At 48.8% G+C, this 21,621-nt stretch overlaps 1 protein-coding gene across 1 annotated transcript; it reads right to left on the bottom strand.

Moving 5' to 3' along the window:
• Positions 1 to 1,734: 1,734 nt before the first annotated feature.
• Tuba8 (tubulin, alpha 8) lies at positions 1,735 to 17,099 on the bottom strand. Its single transcript, NM_017379.2, has 5 exons — positions 16,997 to 17,099; positions 7,227 to 7,449; positions 6,384 to 6,532; positions 4,419 to 5,099; positions 1,735 to 2,047 (listed from the first exon to the last, which is right to left on the bottom strand). The coding sequence occupies exons 1-5, from the start codon at positions 16,997 to 16,999 to the stop codon at positions 1,754 to 1,756; spliced, it is 1,350 nt and encodes a 449-aa protein (NP_059075.1). The 5' UTR covers positions 17,000 to 17,099; the 3' UTR covers positions 1,735 to 1,753.
• Between the last annotated feature and the right edge of the window lie 4,522 nt (positions 17,100 to 21,621).

Genomic DNA, 21,621 nt, shown 5'->3' with positions numbered 1-21,621 from the left:
CCTTCTGGAAACAGACCTGAAGAGGTTCTCTTTGGACTCACAAGGATCTATACTATAACAGGCTCAACCCTGGAGCTCTCACGGGAAATGAAACATCCTTCCTATTGCTTCTGCAGTCCTGCACGGTCGGCAGCAGGGATGCACTGTGCCTCCCATCCTCTCCTGAGCAAACGGCAGGCTTGTTTCTCCTGTGGGCTATTTCATGAGGAACACAAGAGCAGGACCAGTGGAGAGGGGGCTGGTGTTGGGACCCATCTGAACTCTACCTTGCTGTCACTAGCAGTCACCTCTCCATCCTTGTGTCCATACAGAATGACCCAAAACTCCATCTTGAGATTGTTGAGGACATGGAAGAAGGTGTAGATAAAAGATTAGGTATCGTGGAAGCCTTCCTCAAGCCTTCAAGTGCTTATGCTGCACTTAAGAGATATCTAAGCATCCACGGTGTTTTTCCTCTGAGGCTAGATAAACTCCAGCGCCTACCTGACTTCCCACCCTCCTAGCAAATGCCTCTCCTGCAGTCGGAACATACACACGTGTCCCCTTCTGTTTTCATATTGCTGTTCCCCATGCGCAGTATCCTTGGATTCATGTGTCCTGGACTCCATCCTTCCACAGTGACACTCGAGATACTGTCATTACTTTCTGACATCTCTAAACACCATCTAAAGTGACCTTACTATTTTTTTTAAATGTATTTAGGAAGCAGAAAATTGTCATGTTTCTAACTCTCTGACCCTTGGAACAGATGCTAACAGTGCCTGGGTCAGAGAGTAGACTTCAGACACCATCCATTTCACTTTCTCTTTCTATGGTTTCCTTTTCCCATAGAAGAGTGAGTTATGACATCCACCGATGAGGAAACAGGAGGAAGCAGACACATCTGCTGCTCTGTCCCTCTGAGTACAGTGGTAGAAAATGAACCCAGTCACAGGTGCTAAGCACTTGCTCACCACAGAACTGTACACCCCAGGTCTTCGCATAACTTTTATTACAGAATTTTGTCTTAGTTCTTACAGTCTGTTGATGGTGATTGCTAATGTCTCACTGTGCTGGTGTCTAAATTATACTTCATAATGTGTGTAAGTATAGAAAAACACAGACAGACAGACAGACAGACATAGGTACAGGGACAGGACTCTTGGTGGTCGTCATCTAGTGAGGGTCTTGGAACACACCCGAGAGGGAAAGGGATAGAGATACTCAAACTCTTGATGAACGAATGTGATCGATCCAGACGAGGTCAGGGCTGTGCTGTGGATCCATCACACAAGCGTCTGTCCATCCCATCTCTCTGCAGCATCTTCCCAGACTGGGTTTTTGCTGGTGTGGTCCTATTCTTCCAACAGCAGGCTCTGTCTTAGGGCAACTCAGTCTAAACTAGAATTAAGTTTCTTAACCCCATGTTCGTGACCTGTTCACTTTCATCCTTCAGTAATGAAATATTCTATTCCAGAGGGAGTTCCCTGTATGTTCAGTGTCCTTGTGTCTGGTCACAATGCCTGGGTGCTGGAGTCAGGGGCCCGTCTATGTAGGACAGGAAGTAGGCTGGGACTGAGAGGCCTGCCTGTCACTTTCTCTTTCTGTGGTTTCCTTTTCCCCACAGAAGAGTGAGCCCAGCATCCTAAGAGGAGAAAACAGGAGAGACCATGTGCATCTGCAGCTGGGTGTCTGAACGCAGCACTAGGAACCCAGCATGCTGTGAGTGGAACCAACACAAAGAAAGAGGCATAGTCATGGGGCAAGTGTATATTTAAAATTCCTCCCCCTCATTCTCTTCTTCAAACGAATCAGTCCCCACTTCTTCATAATCCTTCTCCAGAGCAGCCAGGTCCTCCCTGGCCTCAGAAAACTCTCCTTCTTCCATACCCTCTCCAACATACCAATGTACAAAGGCCCGCTTGGCGTACATGAGGTCAAACTTATGGTCAAGGCGGGCCCAGGCCTCTGCGATTGCTGTGGTGTTGCTCAGCATGCACACGGCTCGCTGGACTTTGGCCAGGTCCCCTCCTGGCACGACAGTAGGTGGCTGGTAGTTGATGCCCACCTGGGGAACAGAGAAAGAAGACAGGCCACAGGATGACACACGAGTCCGCCAAAGACAACGTCAGGACATCTGTTGGTAAGAAGCTATGGTGGCAAGACCAGGGCATGGGCATGGAGTGGGGGCTGCAGGACGAAGCAGGTGAATGAACAAGGGTGGGCAGATGTAAGGGATGTATGCTCGGGCAGGGGGAGAGGGGAATAAAGGTGAAAAGGAAGGGCCATGGCGGTGTGAGCCTGTCATGTCAGTGCCATGGATCTGAGACGGGAGCATCATGAGGGCTTAGAAACTAAAGGCTGAAGAGAAATAAAGGATAGGCTAGGAGAAAGAGGAAATGATAGTGGAAATTATCAAGTTGGCAGACATAGCAAATGAAGCTGTGCCATGAAAAGGGGCTTCTTGTGTGTTTCTCTCAGGGGCAGGGAGCAGGAAATACCTTCCCTGTGAGAGGCAGATCAGTTTCTAGAACTTGCATTATTATCACCAAGCTCATGGCTTTCTAGATGCTTATCTGATGCCCCTCTTGGTCTTTTTTGCAATAATTTTAGGGAAGTCTCTCTGCCGGGGTGAAGGGCTGCGTGAGAGGTCACAGGGAGAATCCAGAGCAGTAAATTACAGAGGTCCTTGGGGATGGTGTTATTGCTTGTCAGGCTCGGTCTCTTGTAAACAATGTTCTTAGAAAAAAAGCAGAAATACCGGCCACAGAAGTCAAAGGTCACACAGTCACACGCAAGCAAGTCAACCTCCCGAGATCTGCTAGCACACTGGGGGATGGGGAGGGAGATCTGCTAGCACACTGGGGGATGGGGAGGGAGATCTGCTAGCACACTGGGGGATGGGGAGGGAGATCTGCTAGCACACTGGGGGATGGGGAGGGAGATCTGCTAGCACACTGGGGGATGGGGAGGGAGATCTGCTAGCACACTGGGGGATGGGGAGGGAGATCTGCTAGCACACTGGGGGATGGGGAGGGAGATCTGCTAGCACACTGGGGGATGGGGAGGGAGATCTGCTAGCACACTGGGGGATGGGGAGGGAGATCTGCTAGCACACTGGGGGATGGGGAGGGAGGCTTCCCCGTGGGGCTCAAGCCCTAGAAATCTCCCCACAAAAGACCCAAAGCAAAGCTAACCAAGAATTAGAGGAAACTGGACGGCATCTGTAGGACACTAGGAACCATGGTATTGCCCAAAACTAACATATACCCTGGGCTGTGCTTAAACTGCCAGCCTCTTAGAGTCACTGCTTTAAAATGTGTTTCCAGATACTGCTGACTGTAAGGCACACGGCTGCTAAACAAGCAGCAGGCCACGGATGTGAAAGAGACATAGTTTGCCACACCATGCATGTATTTTGTAGCCTCTCTTCCCATCCACAGTGGCATCGTAGACCTGAGTCAAGTTGGGGACAAATACCCCTGGGGAGAATGTCAACAGGTGGAGCTCAGCAATATGGATTCTGCTGGCCGGCGCCTTCCTGCAAAGCAAGTACAGTCTAACTCATCTTTCCATAGGGGACCTCAGAGCAAGCTTAAAATAGAGGAGAGGGGCATCCCCTCTGTGTTCATCTCCCCACTCTCCCCACATCTCTCGGTTTTTCTTCTTCCTTATCAGCTTATATTGTTATTTCAAAAAAAAAAGAAGAAGAAGAAGTCCAGTGTTTAGACGACCAGAATGACCAAACTGCCACATAACTAGGTAGTGTCTAGGAAGAAAAAAACAATGTGTGTCACAAGGAGAGGAGTGGTGAGCTGGAAAACTGTGTCCTCTTGCTCTGCAGGAGCAGCACAGCTGATAGGAGGGGAGAAAGTCAGGACTTCATGACTAATAGGACTCAGTCACATGAAGACTAGAAATTCCCTTCGTGCTACTCTAAGCAGAATAAGGCATACAAGGCAAAAAGTTAACTTTTGTCATCGATTGGGAATATACATCTTCTGTTAGAAGAAAGAATTATGCCTCTCTAGTAATTTGAATCATGGGGTTGGCTCTAAAGTTAAAATGCACCTACAAGTGTAAAATATCTATTGAACTTCCTGTTCAGCAAACTAAAATGAATTGCAAGTCCTCAAGGCATTGCGATTCAGGTCCCTCAGTTTAAAAAGAAAAAAAAAAAAAAAAAAAAAAAACCAAGGGTGGCTAACTAATCCTAAATAGCAGCAAACTCTACACTACCTAAAGTGGCTTAAGCAGGCCATCCTTCCACAGCTGAACATCTCAATCAATGCTGAATGAAACCATTGTTGGATTTGCTTTAAGTTAACTTCCTGTATTATCATAAAAGACCAGAAGCTCCCAAGACTCATTGTCCCCAATCCCCAGTAATCCCTTCTGTATTCCCAGCACTGTCCCAACCCCAAGTCACCAGTTCTCACCTTGAAACCTGTGGGACACCAGTCAACAAACTGAATAGTTCTCTTGGTCTTGATGGCAGCAATGGCGACATTCACGTCCTTGGGTACCACATCACCGCGGTAGAGCATGCAGCAGGCCATGTATTTGCCATGACGTGGGTCACACTTCACCATCTGGCTGTTGGGCTCGAAACAGGAGCTAGTTATCTCTGCCACAGACAGCTGCTCGTGGTAGGCTTTCTCAGCAGAAATGATGGGGGCGTAAGTGACCAGCGGGAAGTGGATTCGGGGGTAGGGTACCAGGTTGGTCTGAAACTCTGTGAGGTCCACATTGAGGGCGCCATCAAAGCGGAGAGAGGCAGTGATGGAGGACACAATCTGGCTGATGAGGCGGTTGAGGTTGGTATAGGTGGGGCGTTCAATATCCAGGTTCCTGCGGCAGATGTCGTAGATGGCTTCGTTATCCACCATGAAAGCACAGTCGGAATGTTCCAGGGTGGTATGGGTGGTCAGGATGGAGTTGTAAGGCTCCACCACTGCTGTGGAGACCTGGGGGGCTGGGTAGATGGCAAATTCCAGCTTGGACTTCTTGCCATAGTCTAGGGAAAGGCGCTCCATCAGCAGAGAAGTAAAGCCAGATCCTGTGCCCCCACCAAAGCTGTGGAAGATGAGGAAGCCCTGCAAGCCGGAGCAGGCATCAGTCTGGAGAGAGGCAGAAACAAGGAGAAATTGGGAAGAGTCCTGAACACACACACACACACACACACACACACACACACCCCGAATGGAGAAGTCCAGACAAACCCCACTGTCTGCCATAAGTCCATCCTCAGTATTTTTATGTCAGAGAAATCGTATTAGCCCATAGGGAGTAAAACACAAGAAAAGGTTGTTTTGATCTTGGGAGAAGTGGTTAATGCCCAAACGGACAAACCACACATGCGTATGTACATGAAAGGCTTGGCCTCCGAGCTGGCTGACCCAGGAGTAGGAATTCTCAGAGTTGCCACGGCAGTGACCTTGCCTTCTGAGAGCTCAAACCTGGCTGCTACCCTGCCCTTGTCATATGATTTTATGGGCATGGATGTCAACCTGCACATTTCAACCTTGGAAAGGGCGCAGGGAACCGGTCATAGAAATGTAAACAGAAAGAAAAAAAAAAGAAATGTAAACAGAACTCTGGTTTTGTTTTTTGTTTTCTACATTTTTTAAAGATTTTTAAAATATTCTTAGACTCACAAAATTTTCCCAGAGGCTGTGAGCTATGACCATCCAATCCAGTGGTTCTAGACTTTTGGGCACCACAAGTCTGCCAATTTTTCTTTCCCAACACCCAGAAATGAGATCTTTAAAAGACACAGTGATGTAACCCACAGCGCAGCTTTGTAGTCAAGCCAACCTATTCAGATCCTAACTCTGCCCTCTCTAGTGTGTGACCCAAGTTAAGACACCAAGCTGCCCCAGCCCTCTACTCCTGTGTCCATCAATTACAAAGGAAAGATCTCCCTGTGTTAGAGAGTAAACAAAGATATGTAATTGGAACTTATAACATATATGTAAGTACTCAGTTACAAGTGCTCAAATCTCTTCCTCACTTCTTTCCAACAAAAGCTTTACTCACCTTTGTTCCTAACTTCAACCTCACATACGGCTGAAAGCTTCCCAGGATACCACCATAGACTGGCAAGAAATCAGGCTACAGGGCAGGCCTGGGAGGTAAACTGTCCCTGTGAATGTTCCTTCTGAGACTTGAACAGAGGACTAGGGGGACAGAGAGCAGTATAGCATGTGCCTGATATGATGAGGCCCTAGATTTGAACCTCAGCACCAAAAATAAAAAACCAAACAAACATCATCTTTAGCATCTTTAGGACCAGTGAGCTCTAGGTGCTATACCCAAAACTAGATGCTGATGTCTCACTCTCTATCATCTCACCTGAGACCATGCCTAACCAGACTTGCCCCACCCTGCCCCACCAAGCTTACCAGTTTACGGATTCGGTCCAGCACCAGATCGATACTCTCCTTGCCCACCGTATAGTGCCCGCGGGCGTAATTGTTAGCTGCATCCTCCTTGCCTGTGATCAGCTGCTCAGGATGGAAGAGCTGGCGGTAGGTTCCTGCCCGCACCTCATCTGTCAAGAGATGGGACCCTCGGATCCTGGTTTCCAGGAGAGACGTTCTATCCCTCTCGTCTGAACCTGAGACACCCCTGGAGTGAGGCCAGCCCAACCCTGAACAAGTCTGTATATGACTGAGGATCCTGGGTAATAAGGGTACTGGCCACGCCTGGGGCCCTGAGCCAAGCTATCGTGGAAGAGACGTGAAGGAGCAGATACCACACCAAAGCCATTCTCTTCTACTCCCCTCCACCTGGATGGGGTCCTCCAAAGAGCATGGGGAACCCAGTCCTGAGAAAGCCCAGAATCCGGATTGTCTGTGTGTTTTCCTGTGACATAAAGTGCTGCAGAGTTACACCAAACCCATGAGGCCAGATGGCAGGCCCCTCACAGAACCAGAAACCTATACTTTAGGAAATGGGCTGTTTGTGAGGTCTCTAATTGTTTCTAAAACTGTGTTTTAAGCTCCCTACTGTCAGTGACAATGTCATTGGTCACTTCTGTCTGTCTCAGCAGGTTTAGGGAGCACTTGGCTCTGCACAAACCAGCAGAGACCCTTTTGACCCCTAACTAGCTCCCCAAGGAGCTAAGAGAGGTCTCACGGAGGATGAGTTGGCTCACTCATACCTTCCAGCTTATCTCGCTCTCAGAAGCCAAAGGCCCTGCACTTTGCTGTCTCCAGCAGAATGCTCTCTTGGCCAGTTCTCACCTACTACGGTAGGCTCCAGGTCCACCATGACAGCCCGGGGCACGTGTTTCCCGTTGCCAGTCTCACTGAAGAAGGTGGTAAAGGAGTCGTCATCGTTGATCTTGCTGGCCTGAGTGCCAAAGGTTCCATCCGCCTGGATGCCGTGCTCCAAGCAGAAGAGCTCCCAGCAGGCATTGCCAATCTGAACTCCGGCTTGACCCACATGGACCGATATGCATTCCCTCTGTGGAAACAGGGCACATCAAGGTCAGAGAGCCCAGGATCCTGGCTACAGACTCAGGCCTGTCTCTTCCTCACATCCAATGCACAGGGTGCTCAACCCTACATCAGGGTACATCACCCCACAAACAGGAGGTGCCTGGGGTTCCAGGTGCCTGGCATTGCTAAAGAAGTCAGTTGTTCTGTGTCTCGCCTGTTTTACAGCTGGCTCTCCAAGACTATTCCTTTATACCTGGTACTGATGAAGAAAAAAGACAGCAGAACTAATTTTAACCTCACACTAACCTCCCGAGACAGCACACATATGGGTGTGCACACAGAGCCTCAGACTATCACAGGGTACCCATCATATACACAATCAGTGTTATGACTACAAATGCAGAAATAGATCATCAAGGTCAAGTTAGGCTCTTCCTGCATGCTGAGCAATTAATTAGAAACATTTTCAGAGCCAAATGAAAATGGGCTTAGGTCAGGCCAAGTGGTAAGTAAAACTCACCTCCTGAGTGCCTCTATCACTATCACTCTGATTTGAAGCCTCAACTGTCTAATCGATCCTAGTATTATCACCTAAAAATAAGGTGGGGGCGGGGGTGAGTGGGTGTGGGGGTGTGTTCAGTTTCCTTCCAAGAAGATTTCCTGGGAAACACAGACTTGCCCTTCACCCATTCCCAGCCCGTGGGGAAGCAGTGGCCAACATGGGGTGACCATGTACTGTGATACCTGCCAGAACCCAGCAGGGGAGCATGTGCCTGGTCTGTAGGTTTCTATTCTTATCCATGACCTGATGTGACACTTTCCAGCTCTGGGTAACCCAAGCCAGGAAGGCTGAGCCTCTGGAGAGCATGGCTGGTCATGGAAACAAGCCATGTCCGCATCAATGTTCTGACTCCTGGGAACTTAGAAGCCTCTCTGGATGTAAAGGCAGAGCAGATGCCCTCACTGTCTCCAAGGGCCAGAGATTTCAGGACCTGTTGCTCGATAGTTTGGTCCTAATCTTCTTCCACAGCCCATCACCCTGCTAGCCCTTGCCCCAGGAAGTGTGAAGGCAAAGTCATCAATACTCGGAGCCCAGTGCTGCAGGCTACAGCCCAGCAGTGCTTCCCAACACCCACCAAGGCATTGCCCACACTCAGGGCTCACAGCTAACCAACTGTATTTGCTGAGTTGTTTGCACTTGGCTGAGTCACTTTGCCTCTCCTCATCTGAAAGTGAACATTGAGCCATGATCGCTACTGGCTTTACCGCAGTCACCTTGATGGTGATCTTGGAGTGTCTCCTCCACCTGCTGGGAGCAGGTGGAGAGTCTGAGCATGCAGGCTCCCATTCTTCCTCCCTTTGTTGCAGAGCTCTTTGCTATTTCCATCTTAGGACTTCACTTGGGACTAAGGAAAACACATCCTATACCAACCAAGCACACTGGGCGTGTCAAGACTGACACAAAACTACACCACACACTCAGCAAGACCCTGCAGCCTCTCAGGAAGGCACCAACACTGGGGGAGCAGGGGGCAGGCCCACACAGAACCTGATCCTGGATCTCCTCCTCCTCCTCCTCCTCCTCCTCCTCCTCCTCCTCCTCCTCCTCCCCCTCCTCCTCCTCCTCTTCCTCCTCTTCTTCCTCTTCTTCCTCCTCCTCCACATTACAGTATCATCAGTGGTCCCAATCTTCAACTATCTGAGATTTGTCCCCTTGTACTACCATTGTATGCCAACTACCGCCACAGCTTATTGAGGGTGCTGCCTGGTTTCCAGTCAGTTGACTTTCCTTCTGGAACATTCTAGGCCTTTCCGGGGAGGATGGAGGGCTTTTGCAGGAAAACAAAAAATAAAAGTAAAAATAATAATAATAAAGCATGAGAAGACGAGCAGAGGAGAGAAGGGAGCTGCAACCGCCAACATGTGATGCCATGTTTCTGGTTTGATGCCCTCCTCAATTTTTTTATTAATGAATAAATATCTTTACCAAGTAAAAACCAAAAAAAAAAAAAAAAAAAGACATCTTGAGAAAACCTCATTTGTTCCCCACTCGAGGTGTCCTTCTGACTCCACCACAGAGCAACATCCCAGAGAGCGCTTTTGCTCACAGTGTGGGCAAGCAAAAGTTTCATAGTTACATAAAGAGAGCTTGCCTACCACACACAAGGTTCTGGGCTTGATCTCTGTTTTCCTGTTTGGAATCTTGCGCAGCAAGCTCGCACTGGGGCTGCAGTGCGCTAGATGCAGCACCGGAAGTTCAGACCAAAGCGGGACAAAGGGTAGAGTTCAGATGTAAGTGAGATTACAACTTACAGGAAATGTCTTGGAACCCTGTGGTCTATGAACATCCTCAGGACTCCATGGGGAACCTGGTTCATGAGAGGGTCCTATAGTTTGTTTGGACCTGGAATATCTTCCATAGGTGCCCCTGTTTAAAGGCCTGACCCACAGACTCTGGCACTATTAAGAAGTAGGGGAGCCTAAGAGGTGGAGCCCAGCAGTATGTGATTGGGTTCTCAGGGGCATGCCCTCATGGGACTGTGGAACCCCAGTCCCTCCCTCAGTTTCTCTTTCGCTCCTTAGCCATCAAGTACGTGGTTTATCACTTGCTTCTACCATGTGCCCCTTCACCTCAGGCCAAGGACCACCAGAGACAACCACGCACACACTGAAACCTCTAAAAACCAAGCCAAAATCCACCTCTCACATCATAACTAGGTAACCTCAGGGTGATACCCCAGCAGAAGCTGGCACAGGCATCGAGTGGCCCTCTTTACACTGTCTGCCCAGCCACTTTTCTTCCCACTCTACAGATGAGCATAAGAGAGCAGCATGGAATTCTAGGGAGGCTAAACATCACACCCATGAAAGGTCACCCATCTGCTATGAATCACCATGTGATTCCTTCCCCATCCCTGGGAGATAAAACGGAGGCACGGAGATGTAAAGGCTAACCTGAAGATTCACAACAGCGCAGCACAAAAGCCTGGACCAGAACCTGGGGCTTGTGAGTCCAGCCTGTGCTCTCTCTGTCTTTTGCACCCTAAAACCTCCACCTCGCTCTTGCTGTCAATTTCCAGCGCCTTGGGGTATGGCTGCATCTACCTCAGTACAAGCCTGGTTGTAGACATCAAAACCAAGCTTGCTGTGCCAAATTCCAAATAGGAGATACTCTCTGTATACAGAAATGCTGGGAGAGAATCAGGGACCAGTGTCTTTAAAAATGAGTCATCTTCCGCTACCAGGAGGCTGTTCCTCAGGATAAGCTGAGCAGCCAGAGATGGGGGCAAAGGTGAGCTAAGTCAGCAGGGATATTTCAGTCTGATGTTCCTCCAAATTCATATCTCAGGTTCCCCCTTGGTAGCCAGAGCTCTTGGTCCCCTCCTCCTCCTGATTCTATTTTGAATCAGCGCCTCTGAAGCTCTCTTCTTCTGGGTCCCTGCAAAAGAAGGCTCTGCATACTCCCAGAGCCCCCGAACTCAACAATCCAGGGTGTGGCATGCCTCAATAACCTCATATGCCAGAATACCTACAAAGGTTCACCCCAGTGTGATGAGCACTGTCACATTCAGGAAGACACTAAATGGCAGTGCGCTGGCACCTATTGGGTTGGCAGCATTCCAGTTACATGCCAATCCCTACTGGCAGGAAGTAAGGATAACCACAGGCCAGCCCAGGGTCCCTGCTGTGTTAGCTCCTAATGGTCTCTTGGTTTATCACACAACACTCAGCCATGCTGGCTGCTTCTTCGAGTATCTGTCTTTCCCTGGTTTAGAGACTAAACACCATGGGCAAGCAACTGTCCAAGCACAGTGCTTGGACATAGCAGCGATGAGTGGAGCAGGAGCCCTCTGTGGGTTTCCAGCCCGTCTAACATGGAGAGCAGGCAGAGCCTAAGGACACATAGATATAGCTCACAGGAGTTAAGGAAGGAGTCCACACTGCTGGCTCGGTCCGCTGGAGGAATACAGACAGCCTCCTGATGAATTTAGACAGGTCTGGGGGATGTTTAGGTACGATTAGGAATATGAACAGGAGAATTTAGGACATGTCCCACAACTGCCAGTTTATATGGAGCATGAGTTCATAAAGGGCAGGGCTGATGGGACAGCCAAGTCCCCTCTGCCCATCCTCCATAGAAAGTAGATCGGTCACAGAAAATATTCTAGAGCTCCATGGCCTTTCAGAGTCTACTACAAGAAACCCTTGTGTGGATCCTGTTGAATATGTTTCCTCGTTTTAGTATCATCAGTCCTGTTGGCTCTGCTCTCAGAAGGACTAAAATAAGCTACACATTCTCCTCGGGGGGGAAGGATGCTGTGAATCTTTCAACATCATTTCAAGGCCAGTGACACAGCTCAGTGGTAGAGCAAATGCAACCATGTTTAAGCCGCTGGTCTGAGTCGGCTTGGTGGCTCAACCCTTTGAACACAGCACTCTGGAGGCAGAGGTAAGCAGACCTCTGAGTTTGAGACTGGCCTGGTCTACGGGGTGAGATCCAGGACAGTCAAGGGTTACACAGAGAAACCCTGTATTGAAGAGAAGAAAACAAAGTCAGCTCAAGGTTTCGTAAAAATTAAGAGTGGAATATTTCTCTCGAGAAGTCTGTGACCAGGATCAGGAAGCGTGTGAAGGACTGGGACAGGTCCATTGTGTCCTGGCCACCTGTGCAGACACTCTCAAGAAGCCTCTTCAAACAGCATTGGAAATAATGCTGTGCTAATTCTAATGTTGGGCTGGAGGGGGAAAGCACATATATTTTAGGACCTCGGTCACAAAGCTGGCAAGTAGAGTGTTCCGAGGGATAATTAAAGAAAGAACAAACATGACTCATCAAAGATGGAGTTATCTCTGCCCAGACCCTTCAATTAGCGTGTGTTTGGGATCACTGACAGGAGAGAAGAAAAGCTAGCAGATGAGCAACAGCCAGAACTGAGCTGATCTAAATGAACATCAGTGGGAGAAGGCAGCTCAGGGGAGGGGCTCGGATAATATAGGCACCAATGGTGCTGATGAGAGACAACGGTAGGGGTGCTTGGGATGCAGATTCTGGCACAAGAGGCCCTGTGGCATCAAAGGCCCTTGGGCTCCAGCTGGCGTGACACAGGACAGGCTAGGTCAGGTTCTGGTGTGATGCACACATTGCCTACTACACTTTTTCAAGGTCCTGCAGGAGACAGAGGAAATGCCTACCACAGAGGCCACATCATTGTCAGCTCCCCAAGTAACCCAAGAAAAAAGTGAACAGTTGGTCCACTTCCTTCCTTAAACGATACCACATCCTCCCACTCTCCCTATCACCAACCTGGCTCCCAGCCATTTCTTCCTCAAAGTTATTAGCTTTCATCCTTTGCAAGGGCACCTAGCAGCCCCCCTCACCAAGGATGACAGTCAGCAAACACTTGAAAATAGCATAATGCCCCCCACCCCTCCCTCAGCTGATTCCTATCAACTCAACAGCTTCACCACACCACTTTAACCAAGGACCCATCTTTCAGAAGCAGTTCCCCAAGTATCCGGCGGAGAGAAAGCTTCTGAGAAGGGACCGATGGCTGGCACAGTGCTTGGGGCCACAATGGCTATCTATGTACTCTGTACAGCGCAGTCACATGGTACAGCTGAGTGACGCCAGAGGACACCAGACAGGCCAGCGACTCTAGCCCTCTCCCCAGACACACTCTTCTCCCCTCTAACCACCAGTGTTTGCAAGTGTACATGATATCTGTCACCATTTGTTGTCAACGTCCATCTGATGCAGCCAGTGATCCTCAAAGCTAAGGACTGGCATGAAGATATTTCACTCAAAGGTGTCCCCATCTCCACGTGTCCTTTATAAAACGTCTCTGGTTTCTGCTCCATTGATATGGATTCAGCTTAGGGAACCTGGCCAGGAACCTTCATATACTTTTCCCCCAAACTAAGTATTTATCATCGTCGCATTCTCAGGGGCTGCTTGCTGGAAGAACACAGATAGCAGATGGGCAGCTTGGGGGATGGGATTGTCCTGCTGATCTGATGGTTAAGAAAGGAGGCTTTGCTTTGAAGAGCCAAATCTTACCAGGTGTGTAACTTGAGTATCCAATGTGGAACTACTCAAAGGAATTGGTGGATGGAGTAACATGCATCCCATATGATACGGGAAGAAAGCCAGCAAATCACAAGAACTGTGCCCACCTGCCTCATGACTGGACAATGACCTCCCTGGAAATATGCATGGGGACTAGTTACATGTTTCTTACCCCACAAGAAAGTCAAAATGACAAAGCTGATTCTGCCTAACTCCCAACCCAGACCTGTGTAGAAAGAAGGGACAGGGAGGCCAGGCCAGCTGCCAAGAACTTGACCCGCTGGAGGGAAGTGAAGACACCTGGAAGAGCGGGATTCTAGAGACCAAGGTTTATAAACTGATCATTCTAGTCTTTCAGGAAAGAGTAGGGGTCTGGGGATGTGGCTCAAAGGTAGTGCAGTTGCCAAGCATGCAAGGCTGGGCCCCAGGACTCCACCCCACCCCCACTGTAAAAAGAAAAGAAGAAAAATATTAAGTCTCCCATCTGCTCAGAAAGCTGAGGGGTTAAAAAGCACAAGTTTAAGGGAAGCCTGGGCAGGCTGGTGAGATGGCTCAGTGGGTAAGAGCACTGCTCTTCCCAAAGACCTGAGTTCAAATCTCAGCAACCCGTAATGAGATCTGATGCCCTCTTCTGGTGCGTCTGAAGTCAGCTACAGTGTACTTATGTACAATAATAAAAATCTTTGGGCGGGAGGAGCAAGGAGGGTTGACCAGAGTGAGCAGAGGTCCTACAAAACATTCAATTCCCAACAACCACATGAAGGCTCACAACCATCTGTACAGCTACAGTGTACTCATATACAGAAAAAAAATAAATAAATAAGTCTTTAAAAGGGGGGAAAGCCTGGGCAATGGAATAAGACCCATGTCAAAGTAAAAAATAAAGAGGGAAGGAAAGAAGAAGGTAAAAAGAAAAAAAAATCACTAAGAGTTTCCACGAATGGGAAATGTTGCCCATCAAAACAATACAAAGACTGTTATCAGTACATGAAATTCAGGGCTTTGCGAAACAAAAATGGGCTCTTTTCAAGATATTTGACCATTTTCAAAAACCTCTTAAGCCTCTCTGTTTGGTCTTTTCCTGGTATACTCAGAACACAGAGGCGTTTGCCCAGGGGCTGGATTAGGATCTTTGTCTCGTTCTCCAGGAATTCCACTCTGAGTCTGTGGACACTTGAATCAGAGTTGAGTGTAGAAGTGAGAGAGTGCTTTGGAACTTTTAAAGCAATAGCTGTGCACTGGGTACTGTAAATGTTAAAAATCCATTCTATGGTATGTGGCCAACAAACAAAGCAAGTCTAATAATAATTGAGACCAAAGAGATGGTTCGTTCAGCAGGTGAAAGCACTTGCCAAGCAAGCCTAATGACTGGAGTTTGGTTACCAGATTCCACAGTGTAAGGAGAACACTGATGCCCAAAGACCTGTGTGCAAGCACACATGTACATCAACACACACATGCCCTCACATGAACACATACACATGTACATCAACACACACATACACACATGCACATCAACACACACATGCCCTCACATGAACACATACACATGTACATCAACACACACATACATACATGCACATCAACACACACATGCCCTCACATGAACACACACACATACACATGCACACACATGCACACAACACACACATGCACGCACATAAACACACACACACACATGTACATCAACATACACATGCCCTCACATGAACACACACTAAATAAAACTTTGAATTCTTTTTCCTGGATGTGATAGTGCATGTCTTTAATCCCAGCACATAGGAGGCTGAGGCAGGAGGATCTCTGCGAGCTTGAGGCCAGCCTAGTCTGCAACATAAGTTCTAGCTCAGCAGTGATACCCAGTGAGTACCTGCCTTTAAACAAAAAAACTAATGATTGATCATGGCAAGTAAGTGAAGTTGGTTGATGAAGCTGGAAGGGTAATGCTCATTCACTCTTCATATATGTGTGTATGTATATAATTCCTATATATTTAAATACATATTTATATCACTCTATAACAAAAAGCCTAAAAATAATAAAATCTATGTAGAGCCTTGGAAGTTTGAAGTAAGCCCCCCCCCTCGTTTTGTAGATGTGAAAAGCCAGCCAAGAGAAGTTTGATGACCTTCCCGAAGTGCTAGCCACATTGCCAAGTGCCCGAATCTGAACTCCTCCTACGGTCCCACACCTAGGACCTGAGCACAAGTGGTTTCCTCTGGTCACTCTCTCCTGCGTTGTCAAATTCTTCAAGATCCCAGGTGTGTCTGGAAGCATGCTTGGCGAGTGATAGGATAGGCTTAGAGGTAGGGCTGACAGGAGAGCCAGCGCCAGAAAGTCTTGGGCAATCTCCCAAATGAACAGCCAGAGGGGAGGAGGAGGGGTGGCAGGAGGAGGGGAAAAGGAGGGCGGAGGGGATGGGGGAGGGAGAAAAGAGGTGGGGAGGAGAGAAGGAAGGTTCTGGCCTGGCTGTTCTGTCACTGACACCAGAGCAAGTGGCTCAGAGAACCTGACCTTGGCCTGTGAGATACTCTTATTCTGCCCACCCCTCTCCACTCTAACCTTTCTGTCCCACTTCACTGCGGACACACCAGGGCTTCCTGGCGTGGGGGGAGGGGGGCGGGAGAGCAATGATTGAGGCCAACGTTAGTCCCCCGCAGGGGAGCTTCCCAGGGGCTTTGGCAGAGATGCTGTAAAGCTCGCTCTGAGGGGCTGTGAAGGTAGCAGCCGCTAGTGGAGACAGCAACTAATGAAGAAGAGTTGCTGCCTGGAAGCCAGAATAGAAAATAAAATGAAACGGCTTAGGTCCCCTGGTATCTGGGTCCCAAACTTCTGAGTCCCAAAGTCTTTTTGACTTTGACCGCCGGGAAAGGTGAGGAGCCTGCTCCAGCGCCAGGCGCTTGCGAAGCTGGTTTGGACCCAGCTGAAACTGAGGGTGCCCCAAACCCAAGCCGATGGCCGAGGAGCCAGCACTGGTGACAGGCACCTGGGAAACGTCTTGGGTCCATAACACCCAGCTCGAATTGAAGTTGCCCTAAACCCAAGCCGATAGCCGATGGCCGGGTGATGAGGGTGGAGAATGACCCCGGGAACGTGCCACTTTTGATTAGGTTTGGAGACTACTCCCCCAGGCCACCCAGGTCCAGACCACCTGTCCAGAATCCCTCGGCATCCCATTTCTTCTCACTCTGGTCCACGAGTGGCTACTCCCCCAGATTCTAACGTATCTCTCCACCGAGCTCTCCAGGTTCGCCCTCCTCTCTTTAGCGAGCGCAGATCGGTCTTAGGTCCCTTTAAGGATCCAATAGCCCCTGCTCTCTACATTCTCTACAAAATATTCTCACCCCTGGGAAACAAGACCCTTGACCCTGAACTGACCCACAGACCCTCCAGGAGACTTGGAGCCCAGTAGATCCAAAGCCACCCCACAGCTACCCCGTGGCCCCGCAGCTCTCTCCCCGGCACCTGCGCGCGTCCGGGGCCAGCCCGGGCGGGGAAGTCTCACCATCGTGGCCGCTCTCTTCGCCCGCTCGCCTCCCAGCTGGGCCTGCCCACCCCAACTGCTCCAGATACGGCCGCCTCCGCGGTTGTGACACACTGCGAGGGAGGGGGCCTGAGACAGACATGCTGGGCCAGCAGTTGCCCTGCAGCATCACAGTGCCCGCGGAGGGGAGGGACCTGGGTAGGTCACAATGGCACCTCCCCTCCCACCAGAGGCTCCCTAGTCCAGCCTGGCTGCTTCTCATGCCCGGAGCTGCCACTGAGCTCCTGAGCCTTGCAGTCCAGGAAGCAGTCCTGTGACCGCAACACACGTGTGCATACAAACCCCGCATCCACTCCGAGGCCACTGGAAAGCAGTGGAAAAATACTCCAAAACAAATGCTTGTTTCTCCCCCCAAATGTTCATAGTCGTCCTGCTGCCAACACTGGCTGGTGTGGTGGGAAGACACTAATCTGTTAGCCGGTCACCTCAGTCCAGGAGAGCCTGCAGGATCAGACCAGCCCGTGGTCAGAGCCCACGCTTCTGCTTCCACCACTGCCTGCCTGGTTACTGGAGAAGTCAGAAGATGGTATGCCTCTGCATCTGCATCTGCATCTGCTGCAAGCCCTCCATAGTAGATTCAGGGATTCAGCACTATTTTAAATACTCTCAGAATATCTCCATGATTCTCAAGTCTCTCCTCCTGACCCACTCCTACAAGAGCCTTTCCTACGTAATCCCCAAATGTGTCACTTTGCATGTACCCCAGAACATCAGGGTTCTCACTGCCTCTGCCCTGTTAGGACCTCCTCTTAGTGGCCACAGATGACACTGAAGAGCAAAGGATTTCTTCACCCTCCATCTAGTTGGGTGAGGATAGGGGCTCACCTAGCCTGTAACCCTGGCTGTCCTGGAACTTGCTTTGTAAACCAAGCTGGCCTGGAACTCACAGAGCTCCACCCACCTGCCTCTGCTTCCAAAGTGTGTGCTACCATGCTCAGCTTAAGAGCCTCTCTAGTTGCCCACATTACTAACAGGCTCCACAAGTCCCTTTGTCTCCAAGTCGGTTGGGGTTGGATGGTTCTTACACCTGAACTGCGACATGGAATTCCCTATCAAGGGCCACTTCATACTTAAGAGATATAACCCAGCTTTTCTTCCCTCCCTCTTTTCTCTGGCAACTTCCCACCACACAAGTCACTGTGGGAAGTTAAGAGTTCTTCAAGATGTAGGTGGAGCTGCTGTGGCCAGATGTTGGCTCTGTTTCCAAACATAGATGAAGACACACCTTTGCTTCTGTGCTCAGGAAGCAGCAGAGTAAAACTTATCTAGGTAGTAGTTTATTCTGTTGGCTCACCTTTCATGTATTTGTCTATGAGTTTCTTGAGGAGAGGATACATGTTTTAATCATCTTTGCATGTGAGAAAGTACTGAAAACACTTCCCACTGATACACGGCCTCCAAGCTGGAACTGCCTACCCCAAGGACTCCAGATAAACTGCCTCCACTGCTGTAACACACATGAAGAGTTCTGGGGACAAAGTGCTGGGCCAGCAGCATCACAGTGCCCACACAGAGGAAGGACCCAGGTAGGTCACAGTCTTATACTGTAATAGCTTAAAATTGGAGACTCAGTCAGATGGCGGTAGACACCTTTAATTCCACCACTCTGGAGGCAGAGGCAAGCAGATCTCTGTGAGTTTGAGGCCAGCCTGGTCTACAGAGTGAGTTCCAGGACAGCCAGAGCTGCACAGAGAAACCCTGTATCAATAATAATAATAATAATAATAATAATAATAGAGACTCACAGTTAAAACAAACATGGCAAATGCTCAATAAAGAATGGTTACTATTACTAGTTTCACGATTTATTTCTCTTCCTATGGCATATTCTATTACTTCTTCCATTCATTTATCACTTACCATTTTATATGCTTTGGATTACAGGTTGTGTGTACTTGTGTTTCAACATGCCTATAAAATTGCGACATCTGTGTTACATTGTTCGGCTTACTGCCTGCCCCACCAGGGCTCAGACAATGAACCTGAATAATTTTTCACGTCTTCTTTGTAAGCAATCAAATATACTATGAACAGGCTCTTAATGTTTCAGGGAAAAGCTGATGATACTAGTCACAGTGATGACGTCCAATTGCATCTTACAATGATGATATCCCTGAATATCTCACCCCTATGATAGGCCATGGCTATACTACAAGCTCTAAACCTTTTGGTTCCAGAGGAAAGAAAAGGAATGTTTATTGTCGTTTATGGAACTGTTAGCATCTACACCCACCCCCAGTTCCTGAAGTCCTAATCCCCAGTGGGGTATATTTGGAGATAGGGCCTTTTTAGATTAAGGAGAAACCCTAGGGCTGAGAGATGGTTTAATCTTTTCTTTTCTTTCCTTTCCTTTTCTTTTCTTTTCTTTTCTTTTGTTGAGACAGGGTTTCTCTGTGCAGTGTTGGCTGTCCTGAAACTCACTCTGTAGACCAGACTGGGCTCGAACTCAGAAATCCGCCTGCCTCTGCCTCCCGAGTGCTGGGATTAAAGGTGTGCGCCACCACGCCCAGCTGAGATGGTTTAATCTTAAGACCACTTGTTACTTAGGCAGAGGACCAGAGTTCAATTCCCAGCACCCACATGGCAGCCCATAACACTCTGTAACTCCAACTCCAGAGGTTCTGAAGCCCTCTTCTGGCCTGCTCAGGTACCACATGCATGTGGTACAGAGACATACATGCAGGCAAAACATCCGTATACATAGAGGGGCAGTGGTGGTGCATGCCTTTGATCCCAGCATTTGGGAGGCAGAGGCAAGTGGATCTCTGTGAGTTCAAGACCAACCTGGTTTACAGAGTGACCAGGAAAGCCAGGGCTACACAGTGAAACCCTGTCTTGAAAAACAACAACCAACCAACCAACAAACAAACAAAAAAGCCAAATCCATACACATAAAATAAGGCCCTGGGGGCTGTACGGCAGCCAAGGGCCATAGTGACTCAGGTGGCCTACACTGCCACCTGAGACCATGGTAATGTCCAGGCTCAAGCTGCTGCCTAGGGCTATGGCCCCACTATGTCTGGGCCCATGGGGACAGTGTTCATGGTCTGTGCCAGAAACCTTGTGGAGGTGATCTATGCTCCTGCTGGCTGTGAAAAGCAAGGAAGCTACATTTGCTGTGACACTGCTGACTACAGACACATGGTTGAGAGGGAGGGACGTGGAAGGCTTCTGTGACAACCCCCAACACCAAAAAAGTAGCAGCCTAGACAGGAAGCCATCAAAGAGAGCTCTTAAAAAGTGTAATGGAGATATTGACATGTAGCTCTCCACAATTGATGGCTTCTGGCAGAGATGTAGGAGAGGAAGGACTCCCTTCTATTTAAGGGGCAGGTTACTGGAAATTTGACCATGCTCCAGTGAGTATATAGATGACACAACTGGACTTGGGTTTGTTTGGGTTTTTTTTTTTCCTATTTTTTCTTATTTTTATTTTTACTCTTTTTGGAGGGAGGGTCACATGAATGGGGTGACAGATGTGGAAGGACTGAGAAATGAGTGTGATGGGGCATGATGTGATATTCCCAGAAAATCAATAAAAATGTTATGCTGTGGGGGATAAAGGTTAAGGCCCTAATCCAATTGGACTGGCATCCTTATAAAAAGAGGGAGATTAATACCAGCACTTGGGAGGCAGAGGCAGGTGAATTTCTGAGTTCGAGGCCAGCCTGGTCTACAGAGTGAGTTCCAGGACAGCCAGGGCTAGAGAAACCCTGTCTCGAAAAGAGAAAAAGAAAAAGAAAAAGAAAAAGAAAAAGAAAAAGAAAAAGAAACAGAAAAAGAAAAAGAAAAAGAAAAAGAAAAAAGAGGGAGAGCGTCTAGGGCTGCAGTCCCACAGGTCACGTGAGGACACGTCAAGGCAGCCAGCTGCACACTAAGGAGACAGGCCTCAGGAGAATCTCACCCTACCTGCACTTGATCTTGGACCCTTCAGCCCTAGAAGACACATTTCTTCCCTTTACAATGCCTGGTTTTGCATTTTGCTTTGGCAGCCTGAGAGGACTGGCAGAGACTTTAGAGTTAGAAATGTGTACTGGGGACTGGAGAGATGGCTCAGCAGTTAGGAGCACTGGCTCTCCCAGAGGACCCAGGTTCAATCTCCAGCCCCCACGTGGCGGCTCACAGCTGTCTGTAACTCCAGTCCAAGAGGATCCAATGTTCTTGCTGGCCTCCACTACCACTGTGCACTACACGCACACAGTGCCCAGACACACGCAGGCAAACCCACACACAAAAAATAAAATGGAAAGAATCACACAGGACCTCATAAATATGATAATTTGAGCCAGGTGGTAGTGGTGGCGCACATCTTTGATCCCAGCACTTGGGAGGCAGAGGCAGGCGGATTTCTGAGTTCGAGGCCAGCCTGGTCTATAAAAGGACAGCCAGGGCCTGAGAGACAGAGAAACCCTGTCTCGAAAAACAAACAAACAAAAAAATATGATAATTTTAAAAAATAAAAAAAGCATATGCTTATTTTTGATATTTAAGTCCTCATTCTTATAATTATTTGACCTCAGCAATGCCAGGATGGTTACTGGATACTCCCCTGCTCCCACGTCCTACCCCTTATCCCATGTGCCCTC

This window comes from Mus musculus, chromosome 6 (genome assembly GCF_000001635.26).
Source record: "Mus musculus strain C57BL/6J chromosome 6, GRCm38.p6 C57BL/6J".
Taxonomy (NCBI): Eukaryota; Metazoa; Chordata; class Mammalia; order Rodentia; family Muridae; genus Mus; species Mus musculus.
The sequence above is the reverse complement of the archived record's forward strand: the minus strand, read 5'-3'. Positions and strand labels throughout refer to the sequence as shown.

What these genes read in the sequence shown, in the direction of transcription:
- Tuba8 (NM_017379.2), bottom strand. An exon ending in CCTGGAGCCTACCGTAGTAG is followed by an intron (nt 6,533 to 7,226) that starts GTGAGAACTGGC and finishes ATCTCTTGACAG; the next exon opens with ATGAGGTGCGGGCAGGAACC. An exon ending in GGTGTCCCACAGGTTTCAAG is followed by an intron (nt 2,048 to 4,418) that starts GTGAGAACTGGT and finishes TCTGTTCCCCAG; the next exon opens with GTGGGCATCAACTACCAGCC.